Below are 22,340 nucleotides of genomic sequence, written 5' to 3'. Positions count from 1 at the left end.
CTTAAAACCCTTTGATTCCTTAAGAAGAGATGTAAACCCTCAGAGTTCACTTTCATTTTGGACCTACCGCCAGCTGCATAACTACACACAGGTTTCCCAGCTTAAAAAACAGTTCTTTAGACCAATAACTCCTTTTGAACAAACTTGCCTGGCTGGAGCTCCGGTTTCGAGATCTACTTCTCTTACGTACTCCTGGCTCCAACTTGACAGGGGGGGGGGGGATAGCTTCTGGAATACGAGTGCAATGGGAAAAGGCTCTCAAAACAAGCTTTACTGAAAAGCATTGGAAACGTGCCTGCATTTTTGCCCATAAGTGTGCGATTGGCACAAGATTGCATTAGATGTCGTATAAGCTTTTAACACAATGGTATGCCACTCCGGATAAAATAAAAAAATGGTACCCGCTGACATCTGGTTCCTGCTGGAGATGTGGGCAAGACCAGGGCACCATTGTTCACATTTGGTGGGAGTGTCCTCATCTGAGACCCTTCTGGGACAAGGTGCGCGAACTGATCAAAGCCATTACGGATACCACAATCTCTCTTACGCCTGCATGTTGTTTACTCCACATCGCGGACTGCTCCATGCAGTATTACAAAAAATCACTGATTAGACACCTGCTGAACGCAGTAAAAGTTTTGATTCCCAGACACTGGAAATCGAAGGATATTCCTTCTATCCCTGAATGGTTCAGCTCCATAGAGAATATTTATCAAATAGAGGAAACTGTAGCAATTGCCAGGGAATCGTCGAGTTGATTCGGGATGAGATTGCTGTTTTTGGCTTTGACCATTTCCTTTTCACTCTGTGGTACGTAGAGACCTTAGATGGTCCGTTCGCTACAGTGTATTTTTATTTTTTCCTCTCTTCCTTTTTTTTGCCCCCCTTCCCTCTTCTTTTTTTTTTTTTTCTCTTCTTTCCCTCTCTCCCTTTTTTTTTTTTTCTTTTTAGTAGTAGAGGGTTATATCCTAGATGGTGATGTTTCCCTTTGCTTTCTTTTGATAAAAGTTGCTTACTTTCAGAGTATGCATCGACATGTTTTGATTATGTGCTATTGTGCGGTACTTAGGTACCCTGGCAATATTCTGTACTCTGATTTCTTTCTTTAATAACAAAAAAAAAAACTTAAAAAAAAAAAAAAAAGCTTTGTGAATTGTGCCTTTTTTTTTATAGTCGTCATCTTTCTCTTTTAGGTGGTAGAAGCTGCTAATGCCACTTCAAATGACTGCAGTTCAAATGTGACAGTGGTATTGAAGGAGAGTATGGACTCCAGACTTTACATCTTGTCCTTTCTGCCATTCCTCATACTTTTAGTCTTCATGAGGAACCTGCGCTATTTGTCTGTCTTCTCGCTGCTTGCAAACGTGGCCATGTTGGGGAGTGTCGTCATGATCTACCAATATATTGGAAGGGTGAGTGGCTATTGGAAACAAATCTAAAAACACAAATAAAATAATGGGGGGAAATGGGTTGTGTCCAATCGGATTCCTACTTTGTTGTAACCTCATTATCAGATTGTCTCGCAGCACCTCTGATTTTTTTCCTTCCTGCTTTTATTGATTTGGCCACTACACTACTGAGTACAGTCTTATTTTTATGTTTCGGCAACCTTTTTCATGCTTCAATTAAGGCACTTTCAGATGTTTTAATTGGACATATTTTAATGAACCTAATTTGCAATGAGGTCATACTTGCCACCTCCATGAATGTGAAAACTTGCTAGCCATTTAATCCTCAAGATCGGTATCCCTCACTGCTAAAACCAAAACCCTGAAAGAAAAAAAAATTATGTATTTGTGCTGTATTGGTTTAAAGCCATTTAATTTTGTTTTTGTTCCAAGGCACTGAAAGTAAGACAGGAAAAAAATAATAATCTTTAGGCCTCTTTTTTTACATCGGTGCGCTTTTCCAGTGCAAGAATAGTGCATTAAAACTGTTCTCCTCCATTAAATCCGATATAATGCTTCATTCTGCAAGTGCACTACGCTTTGAAAAGTCCATGCCCCATCTTTGGTGCAGTTTTTTTAAAAGCACACCAAAAAGGCATCTTTAATTGTGGGTCAATGAGAATGCATCAAAAGCACATCAGTGTGAAAGGGGCCCTAGGCCCCCCCTCTCCTTTTTTTTTTTTTTTAAACATTTAGCCCCAAATTAAGAATTTCCTTTTTTTTATGGGTCCATAATGAACAATATTTAGCTCGGTCTTCCTTGATTTTAGGATATTCCAGACCCCACTCATCTTTCCTATGCGGCCAGCTGGAAAACCTACCCGCTCTTCTTTGGAACTGCTATCTTTGCCTTTGAGGGCATTGGAGTGGTAAGTGGCTGTTATTCTATTATTATTTTGAAATAGCTGCTGTGTTAAATGTAATGATTTTGGTATTGAAACAATAAAGCAGAACTAAACTGCTCCTCAATTGCGTCCCCCCAGCACGCTTCACGCCACCATGTTTAAAAAGCCAGTGCAGGCTTTGGGGAGCTGGAAGAGACCACAACGGCATCTGCGGCGGATTTGCACATGTGCACAAATGCTGTTGGCATTGTTCCGCTTTTTCATCCATCCGTGTACAGATGAAAAAGGGTCCCTATGAGATTGCGGGTGTCAGCGGATGAACATCCGCTGACACCTGATCTCGCCCGCCTTACGCATTACTCCGATTCTGCAGACGGAGGAAAACCCTATTTTTCTATCCGTCATCAGATCAGGTGAACACGGACAGACAGTCCGTGTTCATCCGATCCCCCCATAGAGGAGAACGGAGGAAAGACAGGGCGGTCCCTGCACAGTGTGCGGAGACCGTCCTGTCATCCGCCGGCTCAGCGCGGATCAACAGAGTGATCCCTGCTGAGCAAGCGGAGGCTCACGGTGCGGATCATTACTGATCCACCCCGTGTGAAAGGGCCCTTACAGTCAACACATTTTCAGGGGCCCAAATGTAATTGGACAAATGAATTTAATCATAAATAAAATGTTAATTTTTAATATTTTGTTGAGAATCCTTTACTTGGCAATGACTGCCTGAAGTCTGGAACCCATGGACATTACCAAAGACTGGGTTTCCTCTTTTCTGATGCTTTGCCAGACTCTAACTGCAGCTGTCTTCAGTTCTTTGTTTGTGGGTCTTTCTGCCTTTTTTAGTTTTGCCTTCAGCAAGTGAAATGCATGTTCAATTGGGTTGAGGTCAGGTGCTTGACTCAGCCATTGCAGAATATTCCACTTGTTTTCCTTCAAATGCTCCTTTTGCAGTGTGTTTTGGATCATTGTCCATCTGTACTTTGAAGCGCTGTCCAATCAATTAACTTTGCTGTATTTGGCTGAATCTAGGCTTACCTGTAGGTACCGAGAATATCTCCTAAACTTGAACAATTTAGGAGATATTCACTGTATCCGCATGTGCCGAAGTCATCGGCACATGCGCACTAAAAAAACACCCCGCTCGTGCCGTTTCTTCAGGAGCTGTGTTGTGACCGGAAGTATCTTCGGTGGAAGATGTCGGCTGTGGAAGCGGAGAGCGAGTGCCGATTCAGGGCATTGTTCTGAGGTAAGTATTTCATAATGAGCTACTATGTGATGCATACTAGCTCATTATGCCCTTGTCTTGCAGGGTTTACAGTGGAACCTCAGTTTACAAGTAACACTGTTAACAAGCATTTTGAAAGACGAGCAACTTTAAAAAATAGATAAAAAATCTGACTCAGTTTGCGAGTGTTGTCCCGCAAGACAAGCAGAATTCAAGCTAACGGGGCCTACAGTACCGCATTTGGCCTGAGGGGGGGCACCAGAGTCATTTGAAAATACTCTGTACCCAGGTGTTTCCGAGCCTTTCCTAGGGTTTCCGAGTTCAGCCGAGCTGTCCTTGGGCCTTTCTAAGTGTTATTGAGGCTTTCCGGTGACCCCCCCCCCCCACCTCTGGCCACATGCAGAATTGCATGCCATTGAAGTCAATGTGGAACAAATTTTCGGTTCCATTGACTTCTATGGGGAAACTTGCTCTGATATGTTGGATTACTTTGGATTACGGGCATTCTTCTGGAACGGCTTATGCTCTTAATCCGAGGTTTCACTGTATTTTGTTTTTTCCCCCAAGGTTTACAACCTCTTTAAGAGCTGTAATTCCTAAACCCTTCCTTCAATTTGAATGTTCATACCCTCAAATTAAACTTGAGTGTGCAATTTCAGCCCATATTCATTCTAGAACTATAGCTTTTGAGTATGTTTTGGTAATTACCTGAAAAAAACTAAAATTGTGCCTGTTTCCAAATATATATGGACCGAACTGTGTGTGTGTGTGTGTGTGTGTAATTTTTTTTTAAATCTAATATATGTGTGTGTGTGTATATATTGTATATACTCTCACTCACACACACTATCTCACAAAAGTGAGTACACCCCTCACATTTTTGTAAATATTTTATTATATCTTTTCATGTGAGAACACTGAAGAAATGAAACTTTGCTACAATGTAAAGTAGCGAGTGTACCGCTTGTATAACAGTGTAAATTTGCTGTCTCCCCAAAATAACGCAACACAGAGCCATTAATGTCTAAACCGCTGGCAACAAAAGTGAGTACACCCCTAAGTGAAAATTGGGCCCAATTAGTAATTTTCCCTACCCGGTGTCATGTGACTCGTTAGTGTTACAAGGTCTCAGGTGTGAATGGGGAGCAGGTGTGTTAAATTTGGTTCTCTCCCTCCCTCCCCAACATGGCACCTCATGGCAAAGAACTCTCTCTGAGGACCTGAAAAAAAAAGAATTGTTGCTCTACATAAAGATGGCCTAGGCTATAAGAAGATTGCCAAGACCCTGAAACTGAGCTGCAGCGCAGTGGCCAAGACTATACAGCGGTTTAACAGGACAGGTTCCACTCAGAACAGGTTTCGCCAAAGAAGTTGAGTGCACAATGCTCAGCATCATATCCTGAGGTTGACTTTTGGAAATGGACATATGAGTGCTGGGTCAGCCTGTATGGGTCAGCCTGTCTGTGCTCAGACCATACGCTGCATACTGCATTAAATTGGTCTGCATGGTTGTCCTCCCTGAAGGAGGCCTCTTCTAAAGATGATGCACAAGAAATCCTGCAAACAGTTTGATGAAGGCAAGCAGACTAAGGACATGGATTACTGGAACCACAAAATAGTGACATTTGGGTTCCAATTTGGACATTTTCACTTAGGGGTGTACTCACTTTTGTTGCCAGCGGTTTAGACATTAATGGTTGTGTTATTTTGAGGGGACAGAAAATGTTATAGTTATACAATGCTGTACACTCACTACTTTACATTGTAGCAAAGTGTCATTTCTTCAGTGTTGTCACATGAAGATATACATTTACAAAAATGTGAGGGGTGTACTCACTTTTGTGAGATACTGTATGTGTACCTCCTTACCCCCTCCCCCCCTCCCTTTTCCCCCCCGCTGTATAAGGAGTTTAGAGAGCTGGAGAAGGAGACTCGACAGCACGTGGGTCTTCCCAGTGAGTGGCTATGCGGGTCTCTATTCTGATCATTGGAGGAGAACAGGCTGGCGGCACAGCCAGAACACAGTCAGTTTTTAATAGGAATGGTCGGCAAGTGGTTAAGCACATTTCACCCTAAATTCAAACTTCCTTTCTCCAACTTCTCTCCCCTTCCTCTCCCAAATGTGGATGTTCCTTGATTTTTTCCCTTTTTTTTTATAGCATTTTTGTGCTGTAGCGTAGCACTTCCATCTTTCTAGTCCCCCAGATTCTGCATGTGTGGTGCAGATGTCAGAGGGCCCGGAAGAGTCCTGTAGCACATTAGCCCTTGTGTGGCTTTCCCAGTTTGTGTGTGTGTGTGAAGACCAAGCTAATATGAAAGCACCAACAATCAGCATGCGTAGAAACCTCTCTGCAAGTGCATATGTGCCACGGGGCCCTGCTGCTGAGCCATAAAGGCCAGTGTGTGTGTGTGTGTGTGTGTGTGTGTGTGTGTATATATATGTGTGTATATGTGTGTGTATGTATATATATATATATATATATATATATATACACACACACACTCAATGGCCACTTTATTAGGTACAACTTTTCAATTGCTTGGCAACACAAATCGCGAATAAGCCAATCGCATGGCAGCAACTCAATGTATTTAGGCATCTAGACATGGTGAAGACAACTTATATATCGCACAGGCTCACCAAAATTGGACAATTGAAGATTGAAAAAAATGTTGCAGGATCTGATGAGTCTCAATTTCAGCTGCGGCATTCAGATTTCCAGGACTTCTTGTTCAGAATACATTTGGGGCCAATTGCACACCTCCCTGATGGTATGGCATTATGGATAAGTATATGCAAGTGTACCTAGAAGAATTGATGCTGGTTTGTAGCCAAAGGGTAGACACACCAACATATTGATTTTATTTTTCTTATGTTCGCTCACTTTGCATTTTGTAAATTGCTAAAAGTAAACAATTATATATGTTTTGAAAGCATCTTTACTTTACCTAATTTCTTCATATATATGAAGTTATGTGTCTTGCATGGAAAGGAATTCATGAATTTTTTTGTCTGAACATCTAATCACTAAGATCTTCCTTTCCTATGCCCGTTCTTGTTAAAGAGCCTGTTGAGTTTTAGGCCTGTGGGTTTGCTTGTACAGTTTGCAGTATTAAATTACTGCTGTTGGCTTAAGTGAGGGGTTACTCACTACATCAAAGCTGTGTTCTTTTTAAGCTTATAATTACAGATTCTCCTAAAAAAAAAAAGTATTTGTGTGTATGTGTGCTTGATTAATTGTTGCATTGTGTGTGTGTGTGTGTGTGTGTGCGCTTGATTAATTGTTGCATTGTTTTTTGTGTGTGTTTGTGTTGTGGTGTTTTTTCCTTTTAGACTGGATACTCAGACAGTATGTTTAGTTGCGTGATCAGGCAGTACAAGCAAGGTCATCTGTATTTTAAGTTGTGCGAAAAATTTCACTCTGCTGCCAAAACCCCCCCCCCCGCCATCCTCGGTGAGGGAACCAGGAAGTGAAGCGCTCCGGCTTCACTGCCCGGTTCCCTACAGGGCATGCGCGAGTCGCGCTACGCCTGCCGATTGGCTCCCGCTGTGTACTGGGAGCCGAGTGTTCCCAGAACACAACGGGGGATAGGGGGGGGGGGAGGTGACGTCATTCCCGCAGTCTGCCCGAGACTGTGTGGCCGGAAGTTGGTGCAAATACCTGTCTTTATACAGGTATCTGCACCCCCTCCCCCTGAAAGGTGTCAAATGTGACACCGGAGGGGGGGGAGGGTTCCGATCAGCGGGAGTTCCACTTTAAGGTGGAGCTCCGCTTTAAGTGATCAGCACAGTATTCCAAACTGGCTATTTTATTTATTTTTATTTTTTTAACTCCTTGATCTTAGTGGGAGGAAGTGATTAATTTCAAGTTGTAGTAAACTCAAGCTATATTTTATACTTCTTTTTTTTTTTTTTTTACTTTTTTTTACTAATCTCAGACCTTGAACACAGAGACATTATTTAGTAACCTCCTTGACAATTCTCTGAGGAAACTTATTTTTAAAATACTTTTTCAGATGGAGATCCTGTCATAAAAATTCTGCTTTTCTTTTTTGTTCATCACGGGACACAGAACAGGTCGTAATCATGACCATTTGGGTGATGTGCCACCTATAGGTGAGTGGACACTGGCAGATTGAACAGACAGAAATTGCTCCCCTAAATAACCCCCCCCACTCCCCTATTTTTTTATTTTTGCCAGTGTGTTTAAGGTGATGGTCACTGAAGTACAACTTTTTGTGCGCTATGTCCATATTCTCAAGTGATTCCAGCAGGGACCAGGAGTTCTGTTGGCCGAATCCATTCTTATGGCTAGGATACTTAGATGGATGGACTATGATAAACTTGGGTTTGCCATTTGGCACTAGGCCCTGTGTATATGGAACGCTGCGCATTTTGGCACTGACCAAGGTGTTCTAGTAGGTTGCTGAACAGGTTCAGGGCAGAAGGCTGGGCTGCAAGGGAAGCCGAGCAGGTGCTGGTTTCTTTGACACATGAGTCCTGCCTCTGAGATGGAAGGCTGCTGGTAGCAGAGATTAATCCCATAGTCCACTGTGTGTGTTAAGCTAGCCCTTAGCTGGGAGGGTAGCCAGCTAGGCACAGCCCTATTATTGTCTAGCTCATTTGGGAATGCCCTCCAGACAGCAAGGGGGGCACAGCTGGGAAGGGTGTGCTGCTGTCCGGTCCTAAGGACACTAGCCGCAGTCCCACTGTGTTTGCATCTCCCAGGGTGACAGGTGCATCAGAGCCACTGCTTCTGTCTGGTATTTTAGCAGTATTTTTATCTTGGCTGAAAAAATAAAATAATAATTGCGAATGGTCAGCTTTAGAATCTTAGCAGACTTTCTGTGGGCTCTCTGGGATCATCTTGATCCTCTGTCCCAGGGGCAGACCCCCATTTTGCTTCTCCGTCATTGGCTTTAATGCATGGCTGTTGAAGCCCACGCCCTGAGGGACAGGGGCTTGTCCGATTCGGTCACCCTTTGCATTCCTTGTTGCAATCACCTCTGGTAGACCTGTCTCAGAATTGACGATCTTATCCTGTAGAGCAGTGGTCATCAACCCTGTCCTACAGGGCCCACTAACAGGCCAGGTTTGCAAGATAACTGAAATACATCACAGGTGATATCATTTGCTGCTCAGTGATTGCAGTATTCTAGACTGCATCTCCCCATGGTAATACATAAAACCTGGTCTGTTAGTGGGCCCTGTAGGGCAGGGTTGATGACCACTGCTGTAGAGAACCTTTCCTAGTGTTACACAGGAATAAGGTTTTCTCCTGGCCTATGGTGTTTCTTCCCAATAGGGTTCACTCATTTTAGCTTAACTAAGTCATTCTGCTTCCCACAGTATTCCCTATTCCAAAGTATTCCAGGGCAATTTGTCTCCACTGTCTGGATGTAGTCTGCACTGTGTAAAACCTACCTCTTAGCGTTGGTTCTTTTAAACAGTTGGATTCTGTCTAGGTTATTCCTGTGGGTCCCTGTAGGGAGATGTCCTGTCTCGTGTTTGAACCGTAGGCGCCAATGATCGTTTTTCTAATAGACCTGCCAATATTTCAAGGATAAGATTCCTCCCATGTCTGTTAAAGCACGCTCTACCAAATCTGCCAGTGCTTCATATGATTTTCTGCATCGGTCATCTGTTTCTCAGATTTTTAAGGCTGCCAACTGGTTTTCTGTTTACGCGTTTAGTAGGTTTTACTAGGTGAATGTTTAGGCCTCTTCTGATTCTAGTTTCAGAAGTAAGTTGCATCAGGTTGTTCTCTAAGTTTTCAAGCCCTTTGTTTGCCTATTTGCAAAAGTAAAACATCTATTCACGCAAAATAACAGATCACTACTTGCCCAGGCTTTTATCCATTCCCGGTTAGACGGGGCAAACGTATTCCTATTGGGTGCCCCGCAGAAATGGGCCCATAAGCTTCAGGTGGTTCAGAACCACACTGCTCGCTTTGTACTCAGTCTAGCGAGAAGAGACCATATTAGCCTGGCCAGGAGATCACTTCATTGGCTCCCTATCGAGCAGAGAGTGATCTTTAAAACGCTCTGTATCTTCTTTCGTGCATACTGGGGACAGGGTCCCAAGTACTTACACAGCTTGGCGGTGCACTATGAACCCTCGCGCCCATTAAGATCCAAGACCCAACATTTAGCCACAGTCATTCCATCTAAACTTTCTTCCATGGGAGGCAAACGACTCCAGAGTAGGGGCGCCATGCTGTGGAATGCCCTCTCCTTGGAACTTAAGATGACACCTAACCTGCTCCTCTTCAGAAAAAAACTAAAGACGGAGCTGTTCATCCAGGCCTATGGATAAATTTATATTATTTTCCCTCTCACAGTCCGCCCCCTCATTGAAGGGGCCACTTGCCTCTCTAATAACTATGATGTCTTCTACCCCTCCTCTAGTATCCCCACTGTTCCTTTTTTCTTTTATATTTTTTCTCATACACTTCATGGCTCTTTCCTCTTGCTCCCCTAAGGGCTGGATACCCTTTCCTTTCACCGCCCTCTTTTCTCTTTTCTCTCTCTTCTTCACCACAGATTGATTCAAAGTTACATCTCACCAGCGGCGCTTAGACGCTCACTTCACAGTGGGCATTTGGCGCCTAATTAAGCTCAAAAATCAATCAATCAATCAATATGGGCCTGTTAGTGTTTCTTTGCTGTGTTGCCCACCTTTTCTTTTTGTTTGTTACTAAACTAAGGCTTGCTGTGAATGGCTAGGATTGTCCTTGCAGCTTGATTTGTCAGTGTCCAATCACCTGAAGATGGCAGCATCACGAATAGTCTAAGACAGTAGTTCTCAATCTTGTCCTCAGGTACGAGGCCATGTTTTCCTTTTATCTTGCACAGGTGCTTTAAATTGGAGTCAATGGCTTGGTATTTTGGACAGCTATTTTATCTAAGAGAAATTCACAAAACATGGCCTGTTGGGGATACATGAGGACATGGTTGAGAACCACTGGTCTAATGCCCCGTACACACCATCACTTTATGTGATGAAAAAAAAAGACATTTTCTGTGAAGTAAAAAATGACGTTTTTGAAACTTCAATTTTCAAAGACGAAGTTGCCTACACACCATCGTTTTTCTCACAATGTTCTAGCAAAGCGAGGTTACATTCTCACCACTTTTTCCATTGAAGCTTGCTTCATAAGTAGCTTCTGGGCATGCGCGGGTGAAAAAACGTAGTTTTAAACTACGTTTTTTGCTACACACGGTCAATTTCTGTGAAGTAAAAGTTGACGTTTTGAAAAACGACACATAAAATTGAAGCATGCTTCAATTTTTTTTGGTCATTTTTTAGAAGACATAAAACGACGTTTTCCCCCACACACGGTCAAAGTGACGTTTTTAAAAACGTCATTTTTTTCATCACATAAAGTTATGGTGTGTACGGGGCATTAGACACTGTTCCTTGTAATATACTCCAAATTAAAGGATTTTAAGTAAAAAAATCAAATTTTTCTCCATCATATTCAGTCCTGGTAATGGCAATCATCAGAACAAATAAAAAGTGCATCTACCCAGTGAGGATATAAATGGCAAAAAAAAAAAACCCTTAGGGGGGTACTAAACACTTGTCAATTTTTTCAAAGCTAATGTAAAAGGTTTGTCTTTAAATACATTTTAAGGCCACAAATTAATTGAATGAAAACATTATTCATTAGTAGATCATGAAACCATAAATAACAGCAAGATGACAATAACATCGCTGCACTGTAAGCTGAACATTATTACCTACAGCAATTCAAATAACCTGTCTTGTATTTTTTGGGGAAAAAATTCTCTTTGTTAAAACTGATTAAAAATAACGCATAACCACACATGCATGATTGTGTAACTAACCATCGCCCATGTGCTCCCAGCCTTATGGTGACCATACACATACCAATCTGATTGAATGGTTCTTTACAGAATCAGATAATAAGTGGATCTACAGTGGGTATAGAAAATAATCGCCCCCCTTTTTTAAATCGCATTTTATTGCTTTGCAACCTAAAATGAAGGCAGGCAAAGTTTTTGTTTTATCCAGCTGTATTTTCTTAGTGCAACTTTTATAATATAATAATAGCCAAGGGAAATATATAACGTCAAGATGTCAGGGGGAAAAAAAAGAATCACGGATTTGGAAAAAGTATAACCCTCTTGTGTCAGTATTTTGTTGAGCCAACTTTTTGCTTTAAAAGAGAAGTATACACAATACGAGATGGAGGCAGTGGAAAGATTTTAAATTAACTGAGCAATATCTGGAGAAAATTATAGTAGACAGTTGGTAACTAAAGAAGACTAAAAGGAAAGTAAGGGACACACCATTAGGGGAGGGGGGTGGAAGGGGGTGGGTATGGTTTATTTTTTCAATTAAATGAAACAAGAATATGTAAAATAATTAATATAATGAAGTAAAGGGGAAATACATAAAATAATATTCGGAAAACCACAAATGATGCAAAACCAAAGTAATAAAAAAAAAAAAAAAGAGGTATGGGTTTTAGTTTTTTTTTTGTTTTTTTTTTCATACTTGGGTGGATGCAGAATCGGTCCGATGCTGCATCTGCCTCTCTACACTGAGAACTGTGCGATCGAACATGGACGATCGCTCGGTTCTCACAGCTCCCCGAGCAGAGAGCTCTCTGCTGAAAATGGGTCACAGGAGTGCTGTGATCCACAGAAGTACAGCCAAACAAGCTTTGGCTGTACTTCACCTTTTAATTACAGCCTTTGTACAGCTAGACTTTGGAATATTTGCCCACTCTTCTTTGCAGAACTGCTCAAGTTCAGTTAAATTTAATGGCGACCGTTTGTGGACTGCAGTCTTCAACTCATTCCACAGATTTTCAATGGGGTTTATGTCTGGGCTCTGATTAGGCCATGTATGAACATTCTCTTTTAACCACTGTGTGCTTTGGGTAATTGTCATGTTGGAAGGTAAATCATCTACCCATTGACAACTTTCTGGCAGAGGGCAGCAGATTTTCCTCAAGAATTTGACAGTATTTTTCCTTCTATCCTAGCAATTGCTCGGATCCCTGCTTCAGAGAAATGCCCCACAACAGAATATTACCATCTCCATGCTTTACTGTAGGAATAGTGTTATTTGGATGGTGAGCTGTATTGGAATTTCTGCCAAACACATAGTTTGGTGTTGAGGCCAAATAATTCAATTTTAGTCTCTTCTGACCATAACATCTATGTGGCCTCAGAATCTTCAAGGTGCATTTTTGGCAAAGCTCCATCATGACTCCATGTGGCCTTTCTTGAAGGGTGGCTTTTTTCTTGCAACCCTCCCATATAAACCATATTTGTGGAATTTTTTTTATATATTGTTGTCACATGCACACAATGGACCACTCTTTTGTCATAAATTCCTGCAGCTGCTTGCTGTAGGCCTTTTGGTAGCCTACCTGACTAATTTCCTCCTGGCTCTTTCATCCAGTTTGGAGTGATGTCCTGAACCAGGGAGGGTCTGTGTTGTACCCAATACCTTCCACTTCTTAATAATATACTTCACTGTGCTTCAAGGCATTGATAAAGCCTTTGACATTTGTTTGTATCCAGTTCCTGACTTGTGCCTGTCCACTAGTCTTTCCCAGAGATATTTTGACAGTGCCTTGCCACCTATAGCTGATTGATTGCTTCAGCCACACTACCAGGAACTGAAATTTTTAGTTTAAAATATCAGGTTTCTTTCTTGTTTTTCTAATTATTTCTCCTGGTCTTATCACGCAATACTCACTTCATGGCTGAGCTATTACCTTTGTGTGCATATATTACTTATCCTACAATGTCACAGATGGACAGTTGATGCTACTAATTTGTGTTATTTGTGCATTGTTAAGATTCAATAAAAAGGTTGAAACATAAAAATGTCAGGTTCCTGTTCTGTAAAAAAAAATTGGACAAAGATAAATCATTTCAGACCTTGTCCACCTATAAACTGTACAACTGAAAACAAAACAAACTGAAATCTTTTAGGGGGGAAGTAAAACTAAAAAACTAAAATAATGTGTTTTCATAAGTGTGCACACACTCTCTTATGACTGGGGGGTGTAGCTGTGTTCAGAATTAAGCAATCACTTTCAAACTCATGTTAAATAGGAGTCAGTACATACCTGCCATCCTTTAAAGTGCCTCTGATTAACTCGAAAGTTCAGCTGTTCTAGTAGGTCTTTCCTGACATTTTCTTAGTTGCATCCTTCAGAAAAAGCCATGGTTCGCAGAGAGCGTCCAAAGCATCAGAGGGACCTCCTTGTTAAAAGGAACACAGTCAAGACAGTCGTCATCATCAAGTGGAAAAAATAAAGCACAACAATGACAGTACCAAGAACTGAATGTCCCTCCAAAATTGATGAAAAGAGGAGGAGGAGGGAGGTTGCTAAAATGCCTGAAGCAACATTAAAGGAGCTGCAGGAATATTTGTCAAGTACTGGCTGTGTGGCACATGTGACAACTATCTCCCGTATTCTTCATATGTCTGGGCTAAGGGGTAGAGTGACAAGACAGAAGCCTTTTCTTACAAAGAGAAACATCCAAGCCTGGTTACATTTCCAAAAACACTTCTGACATCTCAAAAGCATGTGGGAAAAATGGTCTGATGAAACCAAGGTTTAACTTTTTGGCCAAAATTCCAAAAGATATGTTTGGCGCAAAAACACTGCACATCACCAAAAGAACACCATACCCACAGTGAAGCATTGTGGTGGCAGCATCATGCTTTGAGGCTGTTTTTCTTTAGCTGGAACAGGGGCCTTATTTAAGGTGGAGGGAGTTAAAAACGGTTCCAAATACCAGTCAATATTGGCACAAAACCTTCAGGCTTCTGCTTCAAAGCTGAACATGAAGAGGAACTTCATCTTTCAGCATGACAACGACCCAAAGCATACATCCAAATCAACAAAGGAATGGATTCACCAGAAGAAGATTAAAGTTTTGGAATGGCCCAGTAAGAGCCCAGACCTGAAGCTGACTGAAAATCAGTGGCGGTGATCTGAAGAGGGCTGTGCACAGGAGATTCCCTCGCAATCTGACAGATTTGGTCACGTTTTTGCAAAGAAGAGTGGGCAAATAATGCCAAGTCAAGATGTACAATGCTGATGGACTCATACCCCAAAAGACTGAGTGCTGTAATAAAATCAAAAGGTGCTTCAACAAAGTATTTAACGTTTTTAACCATATTTAACCATATTTTTTTATTATTTTTTTTCCTTTCACCTAAAAGATTTCAGTTTGTTGTTCAACTGAGTTTTACAGTTTATAGGTCACATTAAAGGTGGAAAAGTTCTGAAATTAAATATTTATAAAAAAATTTGACATCACAGAAACCTGACATTCTAACGGGGGTGAGTAGACCTTTTATATCCACTGTATACTGTATGCAATCTGAAATCCCCAATACACTACTACACAAGTGGACGACGTGCAAACACTGCATCACATGCCATGTGTTGTAGTATGCTTTGTAAAAAAGGAGATAAATAAAAAATGGGGGGGAAAAAAAGAAAATGCATTTGCTGTGTTTTGGTGACACAATGTGTTTGTATGTTAATACTAGACATCATTTAAATAAGGCCCTTAACGTGAAACACGTGTGTTTGTGTCTGAGTGTGTGTGCGCTGAGACAAGGGCAGTATATGATTTATTATTTATCGGCGTATAACGCGCACTTTTTCCCCCTTAAAATCAGGGGGAAATCGTGGGTGCGCGTTATACGCTGATGTCATTATCGTTTACAATGGGGGGGGGGGGGGCGGGGATTGGGCGGGAGTGTCGTGCCGGCCGTCCCACCTCGCATGGGACAGCCGACGGCGTACTAAGAAGATTAAAAAAAGTCTCTTCTCTCCTCTTCTTGCTCCTCCTCCCCCTCCGAGTATAGCTTCAGATTGGAGGAGGAGGAGGAGACTGTGCGGTTTGAGCGGGAGACTGTGGTTTTTAGATGCCGACTTGATCGGCTTTGCGGGCATCCGTGGGGACCCAATGCGGTGCTGTACCAACACCCGGAGATCAACACGGAACGGGTATCAACACCCGGAGACCTGATCCGTCGGGACTACAGACGCTGACGCCGAAGCTGAAGCTGGGTGAGTGGAGCGGCTCATGCTGTGACAGGAGAAGCAGGTAGGAGGGCAGAGTATCCCCCCCCCCCCCACCCATACAGCACTCACAGGCAGTTTGAAAATGTGTAATGTGCTGGGATGTGATCTAAGTGCTGGGATGTGATCTATATGTAATGTGCTGGGATGTGATCTAAGTGCTGGGATGTGATCTATATGTAATGTGCTGGGATGTGATCTAAGTGCTGGGATGTGATCTATATGTAATGTGCTGGGATGTGATCTATGTGTAATGTGCTGGGATGTGATCTATGTGTAATGTGCTGGGATGTAATCTATGTGTAATGTGCTGGGATGTGATCTATGTGTAATGTGCTGTCATGTGATCTATGTGTAATGTGCTGTCATGTGATCTATGTGTAATGTGCTGTCATGTGATCTATGTGTAATGTGCTGGGATCTGTATGTAATGTGCAGGGGGCTTTGGAATATAAAAGGGGCTGTTGAAAGTTTTTTTCCTAACACTTCCCTCCTAAAATTAGGGTGCGCGTTATACGCCGATAAATACGGTAGTATTATTATTAGTATTTATTATTACTCTGGGATATGATTTATTATTAGATTATACAACTAGCGTGAGTTTTTTTTTTATCCTTGCTTGCAGATGATCAGTGTGTTGCCGATCGCCTACAGCCTCTTTACATGCATGTACTTCTATGACAAACCGTGCCTGTGTTTTAACCACTTCACACCTGGCCTATAGCAAAATGACAGCCGGGTGGTTATTCAGTTATTCTGACTGGACATCATATGACGTCCAGCAGGATAACAGCCGCCGCGCACCCGTGGGGGCGTGCATCGAGGCGATCAGTGGTGCGGTGTGTCAGTCCAACGGAGGCTCTTTACCACATGATCAGCCATGTCCAATCACAGCTGATCACGATGTAAACAGGAAGAGCCGTTGATCGGCTTTTCCTTACTCACGTCTGACAGACGCGAGTAGAGGAGAGCCGATCGGCAGCTCTCTTGACGGGGGACCACCAGGGAAGCCCCCAACATGTGGATGGCCAGGTACGTACCCCATGGCCATCCACATAAGCAAAAATATGCCCAATATATGCCAATCAGTGCCTACAAATGGGCACTGACTGGCAACATTATGGATCAGTAGATTTATAGAAAAAGACATAGTGTCTTGAACTAGGAGAAATTGGACTTTATAGGCACAACTCGATAAAATTATTAATATTTTTAATCAGAAAAATACAAAACGACAAAATACATAGCAATTGCACTTGATACAAAAAAAGGGAAAAAACTAAACAAATAATGATAGCAATAGAACCCAAATCCTATCACTCTCTGAAAGAACAGCTTGATAGCCACAGGGCTGGATGTAATTGATACACTGAAAGCGCTGGGTGGCGTTGTAGTTTCAAAGGATGATATTGGGTGAGTTCTTGAGTATTAAAAAGATTCAGCTCGACATGTTTCGCGACATCGTCGCTTCTTCGGGAGCTTCGATAGGGGGTGCTCAATAAATTTGCAGAGGGGGAAAAAATACCAAAATGCGTCCAAATGCACACGTGGTCAGACAGCCCACCAATTGGGTGGGGTCTGATACTAATGGCCTCAAACACAATCACCATACACCATCGAGCAATATGTAACTAGTTGGAGTATTTTGATAATCTTGTAAGGAATGTATCACAGCCTAGACGGACAAAACGCAGCTCAAAAGCAAGAGCGTACGCATGGAAAACAAAAGAAAAGGAGCGTCCAACACATAATCCCCCCTTGTGTAAGAAGGCGAGGACTGCCACAATCTTAGTTGTTTTCTATCAGTTAGAAGCTGGGATTATTGATGTACCATTCAACTCAAAAAAAGCCACTAGATGGTGCTATAGGAGCATTCAGATTGCACTGGATAAGTCCTATATAGAAAAAAACGAGATGGCCAAACGGCATGCGGCCACGCTGGAAGTCCGTCCTCGCAGCATCCAACAGAGACAATATCCAATAATCCCAGCTTCTAACTGATAGAAAACAACTAAGATTGTGGCAGCCCTCGCCTTCTTACACAAGGGGGGATTATGTGTTGGACGCTCCTTTTCTTTTGTTTTCCATGCGTACGCTCTTGCTTTTGAGCTGCGTTTTGTCCGTCTAGGCTGTGATACATTCCTTACAAGATTATCAAAATACCCCAACTAGTTACATATTGCTCGATGGTGATTGTGTTTGAGGCCATTAGTATCAGACCCCATCCAATTGGTGGGCTGTCTGACCACGTGTGCATTTGGACGCATTTTGGTATTTTTTTCCCCTCTGCAAATTTATTGAGCACCCCCTATTGAAGCTCCCGAAGAAGCGACGACGTCGCGAAACATGTCGAGCTGAATCTTTTTAATACTCAAGAACTCACCCAATATCATCCTTTGAAACTACGCCACCCAGCGCTTTCAGTGTATCAATTACATCCAGCCCTGTGGCTATCAAGCGGTTCTTTCAGAGAGTGATAGGATTTGGGTTCTATTGCTATCATTATTTGTTTAGTTTTTTCACTTTTTTTGTATCAAGTGCAATTGCTATGTATTTTGTAGTTTTGTATTTTTCTGATTAAAAATATTAATAATTTTATCGAGTTGTGCCTATAAAGTCCAATTTCTCCTAGTTCAAGACACTATGTCTTTTTCTATAAATCTATATATTCAAGGATGTGGCACATACTTACCAGTGGGTGTTTGATTTCCACCCTAGGGCAACCGTAATCACAAACAAAACAACATTATGGATCAGACCAGACAAGTGATGCCCATCCGTGCCACCTATGAATGCCCATCAGTGCCACCTCATTGGTGCCATCTCATCAGTGCCCGTCAGTGCACCCATATCTGTGCCCATCATTGAAGAAGAAAAATTATTTAACCACTTAAGACCAGGACCAATATGCAGGTAAAGGACCTGGCCCCTTTTTGCGATTTGGCACTGCGTCGCTTTAACTGACAATTGCGCGGTCGTGCTTCGTGTCTTCCAAACAAAATTGGCGTCCCTTTTTTTTCCTACAAATAGGGCTTTCTTTTGGTGGTATTTGATCACCTCTGCGGTTTTTATTTTTGCACTATAAACAAAAATAGAGCGACAATTTAAAAAAAAAATGCAATATTTTTTACTATAATAAATTTCCCCCAAAAATATATAAAAAAAACGTTTTTTTCCCTCATTTTAGGCAGATACGTATTCTTCTACATATTTTTGGTAAAATTGGTTTGCTTAAATTTTTTTTTTAGCGTTTTCAAAATTGGGGATAGTCTTATGGCATTTTTATTAATATATATTTTTTTTACTACTAATGGTGGCGATCAGCGTTTTTTTTTTTTTTTACACATTTTTGGGACCATTGTCATTTTCACAGCGAAAAGTGCTATAAAAATGCACCGATTACTGTGAAAATGGCAGTGGAGGGGTTAACCAGAAGAGGGCGCTGTAGGGGTTAAGTGTGATCTAAGGGAGTGTTCTTACTCTGGGGGGGCGTGGCTGTGCGTGTGACGTCACTGATCGTTGTTGCCTAACACAGGGAACAGACGATCACTAACGGCCACACTAGGAAGAGTGGGGAAGGTTTGTTTACACTCACCTCTCCCCATTCTTCCTCTCTGTGACCCGATCGCGGGACACCGGCGGCGATCGGGTCACGGAGGACAGGTCCAGGACCCATGGCTGGGCATCCTAAAGGGGACGTACATGTACGTCCATGTGCCCAGCTGTGCCGTTCTGCCGACGTAAATAGTCGTGCGGCGATCCTCAAGTGGTTAAAAAAAAAAAAATGAACAGAAACAAAAAAAACTATTTTTTTTCTACTTTTTTTTTTTTTTTTTTTAATAAAAACCCCAGCAGTGATCAAATGCCACCAAAAGAAAGCTCTATTTGTGGGTACAAAATGATAAAAAATCTGTTGGTAAAGTATAGCATGACCACGCAATTGTCATTCAAATTGCGACAGCGCTGAAAATTGGCTTGGGCAGGAAGGGGGTATAAGTGCCTGGTATTGAAGTAGTTAACCACTTTAGCCCCGGACCAATATGCTGGCTAAAGACCCAAGGGGTTTTTACAGTTCGGGACTGCGTCGCTTTAACAGACAATTGCGCGGTCGTGCGACGTGGCTCCCAAACAAAATTGGCGTCCTTTTTTCCCCACAAATAGAGCTTTCTTTTGGTGGTATTTGATCACCTCTGCGGTTTTTATTTTTTGCGCTATAAACAAAAATAGAGCGACAATTTTAAAAAAAATTCAATATTTTTTACTTTTTGCTGTAATAAATATCCCCCAAAAACATATATAAATTTTTTTTTTCCCTCAGTTTAGGCCGATACGTATTCTTCTACCTATTTTTGGAAAAAAAAAATCGCAATAATCGTTTATCGGTTGGTTTGCGCAAAATTTATAGCGTTTACAAAATAGGGGATAGTTTTTTTGCATTTTTATTTTATTTATTTTTTTTACTAGTAATGGCGGCGATCAGCGATTTTTTTCGTGACTGCGACATTATGGCGGACACTTCGGACAATTTTGACACATTTTTGGGACCATTGTCATTTTCACAGCAAAAAATGCATTTAAATTGCATTCTTTATTGTGAAAATGACAGTTGCAGTTTGGGAGTTAAACACAGGGGGCGCTGTAACATTTAGGGATCACTGTGTATGTGTTTTTCTAGTCTAGGGGGTGTGGCTGTAGGACTGACACCATCGATCGAGTCTTCCCTATAAAAGGGAATCACCCGATCGATGCGCCGACACAGTGAAACACGGGGAAGCCGTGTTTACACAAGGCTCTCCCCGTTCTTCAGCTCCGGGGAGCGATCGCGACGGAGCGGCTATAAACAAATAGCCGCGCCGTCGTCCCGGATCGCTCCCCGAGCGGACCCGACCTCCGCATGTACCAGGGGGGTCCCGATCGGACCCCCCACCCACGTCTAGGCAGGCACGTACAGGTACGTTGATGTGCCTGTCCGTGCCATTCTGCCGACGTAAATGTACATGAGGAGGTCGGGAAGTGGTTAAAGAAAGCTGCAGATTTGTTTCTTTATGGTTAGGTTTGCAACTATTTTAAGATTGCCAAACAACTCAAGGTCTATCTAGATAGAATCGTATTAGTACAAAATGTGAAATGCCCATCTTTAGAAAGATTAACTGTTCTTTTCCCAGTTTGTAGTTAAATTGAGAGGAAAGTTATTACTACTTACTCAGACAGCAACAATGGCTCTCATAAAGTTTCCCATACAATTAGTAAACCTAACAGACTGCCCTCTCCCATGTACAGGAAAATGCAGAACAAGCAATTATGATTGTATACAACATATTACCGTAATTTACAGTTAAACCTTTAATTTTCCGATCCTTGTCATGTGAACCCCATATTACATGTAAAATAATCTGATTCTTTTATTCTAACAGTATTATTTACAAAATGGGCCTCTCCGATTTGGCTGAAGAACAAACGGAGATCTAAAAGGAAAGTGATAGCTAAAGTGTACTCCTATTCTGTATAGGAGGCAATAGTCTCTTCTGTAAAGCTTTGGATCGTCTCCCTGAGGTTATGGGAAAGGTTGAACCATAAAGGTAGAGAATTCTATATGGCAGTTTCACCATCTTGTACATCAATGTGCTGTACAATGACTTTTTTACAGTAAATAGATGTCATTCAGAGAAAAGTGACAGTGTCTTTGCAAATACCCAACCCACTGAAGCTTCTCTTGCCATTGCTTCCCTGATATACCTACCTCCATTGCATGTTAGGGGGCATGTGACCTCCTTGGATGTGCTCAGGTCTAGTAACCAGTTGCTAGTCGTGAGCACTCGCAGGACTCACTTGATATTTTATTATAGCGCCCACTGTGACAGGAAAATAAGTGACTGCGAGGTTAGTATCAGTGGGTCTGGGGGACCTATTTGCAAAGACACACTATAGGGTTGTATAATGTGCTGGTACCAGGGGTGTCGCTAGGGGGTGACTATTAGGGCTATAGCCCCTAATCTGGGGTACATAGCCCAGAGTCTCTTGCCGCGGGGTCCCTGCCTAACCAATGGGCCGTGGCTGCTGCAGTGGGCAAGCTGGCTGCATGAGAGAGGTTGAGGAGAGGAGAGAGGTGAGTGGGCAGACAAGCAGAGATGACATCTCTCTCCGCCTGCTCCAGGTGCGGTGGGGAGCAGAGAGATGACTGCCCTCACTAAATGTACCAGTGCTGCCAGCCTGCCACCAATGCAGCATCAATGCACATTTGGTAGCACTGGCTGGCATGACGAGTGACAACCCACATCTGGCAACCAGTGGCATGGCAAGTGACAATCTGCAAATGGTGGCAAGAGACGTGGCAAGTGACAATCTGCAAAAAGTGGCAAGTGACATGCTGTATCTGGTGACAGGCGACTGTGGCAAGTGACACGCCCAGGGCTTCCATTGATTCTGCATTATGGTGAGTTGAACCACTTCATTATATATTGGACTGTAACAAACAATAGAAACAATGTGCTTCAATCACCCTGACATCATATCATCCATGGTGCCATGATGATTGAAGCGCCAACACCAGCCATTGCCTGTGAAAAATTGCTTACCACCGGCGTAAAAAATGCGGTACTTGCGTTTTGGATACGGGTCCTTGAAGGCTATTGCATGCAAAATGCTGCATTTTGTGGGGGGAAAAAAATCCCCCACCCTTTCCAACAACGCAGAGGCATAAAAATGCACGTGTTCCATAGGAACTCAT

At 42.3% G+C, this 22,340-nt stretch overlaps 1 protein-coding gene across 1 annotated transcript in view; it reads left to right on the top strand.

The window, feature by feature from the left end:
• LOC120932615 (proton-coupled amino acid transporter 1-like) overlaps positions 1 to 22,340 on the top strand; it is a 116,846-nt gene that overhangs the window by 45,508 nt on the left and 48,998 nt on the right. The window contains exons 7-8 of the mRNA XM_040345129.1: positions 1,194 to 1,412; positions 2,219 to 2,317. Coding sequence (XP_040201063.1) covers positions 1,194 to 1,412; positions 2,219 to 2,317 — 318 coding nt within the window. The remainder of the gene's footprint in view (positions 1 to 1,193; positions 1,413 to 2,218; positions 2,318 to 22,340) is intronic.

Source organism: Rana temporaria, chromosome 3 (genome assembly GCF_905171775.1).
Source record: "Rana temporaria chromosome 3, aRanTem1.1, whole genome shotgun sequence".
In the NCBI taxonomy this organism is placed as follows: domain Eukaryota; kingdom Metazoa; phylum Chordata; class Amphibia; order Anura; family Ranidae; genus Rana; species Rana temporaria.
The sequence above is the reverse complement of the archived record's forward strand: the minus strand, read 5'-3'. Positions and strand labels throughout refer to the sequence as shown.